General features: G+C 43.4%; 1 protein-coding gene across 1 annotated transcript; it reads right to left on the reverse strand.

Moving 5' to 3' along the window:
* Positions 1-1,861: 1,861 nt before the first annotated feature.
* Positions 1,862-5,174, reverse strand: LOC147465570 (G-type lectin S-receptor-like serine/threonine-protein kinase At5g24080). The gene is made up of 2 exons (XM_086520605.1): positions 3,267-5,174; positions 1,862-2,382 (listed from the first exon to the last, which is right to left on the reverse strand). Exons 1-2 carry the CDS (start codon positions 4,918-4,920, stop codon positions 2,051-2,053), a joined length of 1,986 nt encoding a protein of 661 aa, XP_086376731.1. The 5' UTR covers positions 4,921-5,174; the 3' UTR covers positions 1,862-2,050.
* Between the last annotated feature and the right edge of the window lie 291 nt (positions 5,175-5,465).

A 5,465-nucleotide genomic window follows, 5' to 3' on the forward strand; every position in this document is an offset into this window, starting at 1 on the left:
CAATGTAACATAGAAAAATCAAGACTTATCTTTTTGTTGTGGAAGAAGATAACTTTGGTTGGACAAGGGAGATGGTTAAAAGAGGGAATATCTTCCGACACTTAGGGCTACCCATTGGTGAAGAAACTACTCATAAGACAGCCTTTGACTGGGTTCAAGAAAGAATTAAAAAAGAAAATGAAGCATTGGGAATTCATCCTGATTCCTTTCCACTAAAGAGTTACAATAATTAGTACATTCTTCATCTCATATATAACCTTCACATCACCCTTCTTGCAACTATCCCAAAAAAATTGGAATTCTTCTTGAAGCAAATCAAGGAGTTTTTGTGGAGAAATAAACTGCTTGCTTGTGGCAATGGGGCAAATGGGCTAAACCAAAAGTTCAAGGTGGACTTGGCATCCTGACCCCTATCACCCATGATCTGGCTTTATGTGCTAATTTTTTTCCGTCCTTGCCATCTCAGAAGAGAATTGGGCTTGTATGGCATGCAAAATGATAATGGAAGCCCACATGGGTGACTCATGGTCCAAGCTCAGCATACAGATAAATGTGGTATAGCTGCAGATGCACTCATGTGGAAGGAAGAGACCACGTATTGGAAGGGTATGGTTAGACGCTAATCTCCTTGGGGTTCTACAATGGAAGGTTTGGGCCTTAATGACCAGCGAATTGAAATAGCCACGAATCTTAACAAAAAGGGGTAGTTTTGGCGCCTTTCCACAAGAGTTAATGTTTGCCTCGTTACCAAATGCCTGCTACTACAGAATTGGACACTATGTTAGGGACTGCCCCGAGGTTGAAGCTGTTTGCAATCTAGGGGTCCGAACAACTTGGAGGCGCGTCACTAGGGAGGTGAAGCCCCCTAAGGATGACACCAGGATGAAGTAAAGTCTAGTGACCAGAATTCGACTTGTGAGGAGGTGAATGAAGAGACTGACTGCCCGTTAGTAGAGATGAAAGATAAACTAGTTTCGCTTGTCGGACCCTCTGTTGGTGAGCTAAGCAAAGAGATTGAGAACCCGTCAGATGAGATGCAAGATAAACTAGGGCTGCTTGTTAATCTTGCCATTGAGGCTCGAATGTCTAATGAATCTAAGGACCAAAAATTAGACCTCATCAGCCATATTGTAAATGTCTTGGGTTCTACAACCAACAGTGTTAGTCTACCAAAACGAAAGAAGAAGAAGTGATACACGCTGCTTTTCTTTTCGGCAGTATGTTTCGTGTGCACTGGCTTGGTGGTCAAGGGTGTGCTGTGGGCAGGGCTCTCTCCTTGGTGGCAACCCCATGCTAGTCTAAGTTCCCTTTTGCTGTTGATGGCATACGGTTTTAGGGTGGCGCCCTTTCCTAGTTGATGTATCTGGTTTTGTGGTGACTGAGATGCTAGTAGATGCCATGGCTTAGATGGAGCATGGATTTCATTGTAACTTTTTTTTGTTTCGTAATTTATATCTCTACTCACTATTGTGAGTTTGGAAAAAAAGAAAAAGGTTTTTTTGGGTGATTTCTCAAAGGTACACCATGTTTTTTTTCTTCCATTTCTCCCTTCATTTTCCTCACTATAATAAAGACATGTTCAACTCTATGTGTTGCACACACGCATTGACAACGATGAACGAGCCACCGACGACTCCACCATGACGTGGCCGGTAGCGCCAATGGGGCCGACGGTGTGCATGGACGCATTGATCGATGCTGGACGGAGCCGATAGCACCGACGAGGCTAAACACACACACACACACGCGTGCCTACTCACACATGCGTGCATGTACGCACGCGTGCGTGCACGCACACACACACATTTTGTCTCTACAGAATTGAAGACATTTTTGTTACACCTAAGCAATGGATGAAAGCTTATGCCAAAAAATTTCAAACTCAATTTTTAGAAAATTAAAAGTAAACCTCTCAACTTACAGAAGTGTGCATAATAAGGCTCTTCTTGTTTAACAAAGGCATTAGGGTGTTGGCCTGTTCGTTGTTCCTCATTGCCCATGCCCCTTCGTCAACAAAGCCACATTATGATGGACTCTAATGAAGCAAAAGTTAGCGAGCAGAGAGAATGGAAATTTGCCACGATCGTTGATCAGAACTTGTAGAATTAGATGTTGCTCGGTCCTTGTTATGGGAGCTGAATGTATCCGAGCTGAAAATATTCTCACGGAGTGGGTAATCAACCTCATCAAAGAAGTGAGATGAGCCAGCAAAGTATTCACAAAAAGGTGGTGAAGATACTAATTCCTTGTTTGTGAGCATAGTGACTATGGTTGCCATGGTGGGACGAAGTGCTATATCCTCTTGCAAGCACCACAAAGCTACTTTTACGAAGTTTCGAACATCTTCAAGGTCTTCAACAGCGGAAGTTCCAAGAGGTGAACCTGAAGAACACATAGATGGATTAGGATTGGTTAAAAAGTAAATTAGGAAAATCCCTAGAGAAAAAATCCTAGTATGCATCAACTTCATCTCAAGCTCCTTAAATGTGCTAAATTGATCAGAGACATGTGACTTGTCTTGGTGGAAAAGGCTCGTCATAGAGCTATTATGAGGAAAGTAATTAACTGTGGAGGAGGATGAACATCAACTTGTGCATTTAGTAAACTTGAATAGTCATCGAAGTGTAATGTGGGATAAACTGATGCAAAAACCCAAGGGATTCACTAGTAGTACTAGGGAGACCTCATCTGCATGCACCAAAATTGCCTTTTTGACCCTTATATACAGGACCTTCCTTTGTAAAATGTATCTGTTTTGCCTATAAAACCTGGGCCCCTATTGTTCACTTAGGTGATACCATACAGTAACCCTTAGTTAAAACCCCAGGTGCAAAAATGGCATAACACCACTACTAAGACAGTTACATGGGAGGATGGTAAACTGCACAGTTCTTGGACTTTTGCAGTGTCAAGACCAATTCTCAATGCTAGTTCTCTAGCAATGTCGCAAATTATCCTACTTGCCATATAAACTGTTCTAGCGTTTTGGGACAATTCCTTTCATAAGAAAATCTAAAAATTAGAACACCATCCATGACATATCCATGAGACAGGAGAGTCACTCCAATTATTCGGCTCAATGAGTAGCGTTAAGAAAATCCACTCTTCATAAATTGAATAACACTACAAACTTTTCACAAATCAAAAAATCTATTGCACAAGTATTCTATTGTGCCCTAGTTTTATCTTAGTGAAATAAGAGAATCATAAAAAATGCATTGCAATATATCTTATGGGAGCTTCAATGTTTTGCACAAGAAGCATACCTTCCAAGAGATGAGGATCCAATAGGTTAGAGAGATCATCCCCATTTGCAAGCATGTCGAATGCCTCGCCAAGGAGAAAGGGACGTCCGGGAACCATGGATCGACGACCGGCAATAAGTTCGAGGAGGACAACACCAAAGCTATAGACATCGGAGGCGATAGTGATGGAGTCAGGGCCAGCATCCATGCGAATCCACTCTGGAGCGAGGTAGCCAAGGGTGCCTCGAATACCTTTGGAAGAAATTAGGCTTGACAAGCAACCGGCGTCCCAAGTTGAGGAGGCGTCAAGATCTGACGGCGAGTGACGTCCGCCGTCAGAGCTGCCGTCATGATCGTCTTCGACGTAGTGCTTGGTGGAAGCGCCCCATAAGAGCTTGGCAAGGCCAAAGTCAGAAACCTTAGCGACCCAATTCTCGTTTAGCAGGATATTCTCTGGCTTGACATCGCAGTGTATTAGTGCCCTCTTCTGCTCCCCGTCTTCATGAAGAAAAGCAAGCGCTCTTGCTGTGTCTATGGCTATGGCCCTCCTCCTCTCCCAATGCAGCTGATTGCTTTTCTCACTTGCTTTTCCGCCAAAAAGCAGCTTGTTGAGCGACCCATTTTCCATCAGCTCATATACCAGCATCCTGTGCTCATCCTCGACACAAAACCCGCGGAGCTGCACCAAATTCTGATGCTTTTTCTCTCCTATTGACATCACCTCTTTGCAAAACCCATTCCTGCAAGCAGTGCTTGCTGTGTCCAGAAATACTTTTACTGCAATTTTGATGCCCGTTGCGGCTAACGCGCCTTCGAAGACAGCGCCATAGCCACCTTCGCCGAGCTTTTTCGTGAACCCATTGGTCGCCGTGTCCATCTCTGCATATGTGAACCTCGGGGGCAATCCAACTGAGGCAAGATTTTCTAGGAGGGCCTCATCCTGCTGCCCCCTAGTCATGCTTTTCTGCACAGAATCATTAGAATAAAGTGTGCTCTTTTCGATTGTGGACACATTTGCTTTTTTGTCCTTCCTACCAAAAATTAGGGCTGAGCACAAAGCCAGTAGAAGGAGGAAGCCCACAATAGGAAAGACAATCTCCATAGCCAGAGCTTTCTTGTTTCTGTGGCCTCCATTGTCAGAATTAGAAGAAGACCCACTACTTTCTATGGTGAGATTAGATGACCCACTTTGATTAGAGGCCACATAAACATCAGAATTAAACGACCCATCTTCATTACCTGCAATTGGATTACTCTCTTGTAATAATCGTGCTTTCCTTGAGAGAAATAACTGCTTGATTCTGCCAGCTTTTTTTGCCTCCATCTGCAAAGCCTTGCAGAAGGCTCTGCATTTTTGCAACAACAGCTTGTCATCCTCAGAAAGGTCCAAATTGACCGTCGTCGGTCCAGCGATGTGCGAGCCCGAGGCAATTAGCCTCACAATTGAGGCTTGGCAGCTGTTTGTAGAAACATTCCAAGAGAACTCCAGAGAGAAACTCTCATTATCTGTGTGCAAGATGTCTATAGTAGTGAAGCTTCTTCTAGATTTGGCCGAAAAAGCACTAAATTTGTCAAGATTACATAAGGAGCCATCTCTAGCTGTAGTTAATTGAGAGCAAGCAGTGAAGTAGAAGAGCAAGATGCAAAAGTAATTAAGTTGTATAAGTAGCTTCATAGCTCAGGCAGCTCCCACTATATTGAAGGGATTGCACTCCAGTGTACTGGCTTAATCACCTTATTCTATCTTTGCTGATGTGGGATTTTAAAGCATATGGATTGTATATATGCTTGGCACATCATTGCATTTTCCAATAATACCTTCCCCTTTTCTCTTTAAGGAGGTAGCTCCTTGAGCTTTCCTTGAGGCAAAAAGGAGGCAAAGGTGAGCTATCCTTTTCCACACATAGTACCCTTCCCTCTTTATGAGACACTCACACACACACACACACTCCCTCATTCACTCAATAACATTCCTACACTACCTTGCCCTAATGGCTCACTCACTCACTCGCTCACTCAAATGGCACTCTTATTATACTAACTTGTCTTCATGGCTCACTCACTGACTCAACCCCATACCTAAAATGATATAATGCCCTCATTGCTCCTCGGGGACTAAGTGCCACACGCACAGTCGAGATGGCTCGTGCATGCATAAGGTCCTCATTAAAAAAAGCAAAAAACAACTTTGTACATAACACATTTGAATGCTACACATTC

The sequence above is a fragment of the Adiantum capillus-veneris genome, chromosome 1 (genome assembly GCF_014529385.1).
Source record: "Adiantum capillus-veneris isolate H3 chromosome 1, ASM1452938v2, whole genome shotgun sequence".
Lineage (NCBI taxonomy): Eukaryota > Viridiplantae > Streptophyta > Polypodiopsida > Polypodiales > Pteridaceae > Adiantum > Adiantum capillus-veneris.

What these genes read in the sequence shown, in the direction of transcription:
- LOC147465570 (XM_086520605.1), bottom strand. Translation starts at nt 4,920, where the DNA reads ATGAAGCTACTTATACAACTTAATTACTTTTGCATCTTGCTCTTCTAC. An exon ending in GGATCCTCATCTCTTGGAAG is followed by an intron (nt 2,383 to 3,266) that starts GTATGCTTCTTG and finishes TGTGTTCTTCAG; the next exon opens with GTTCACCTCTTGGAACTTCC.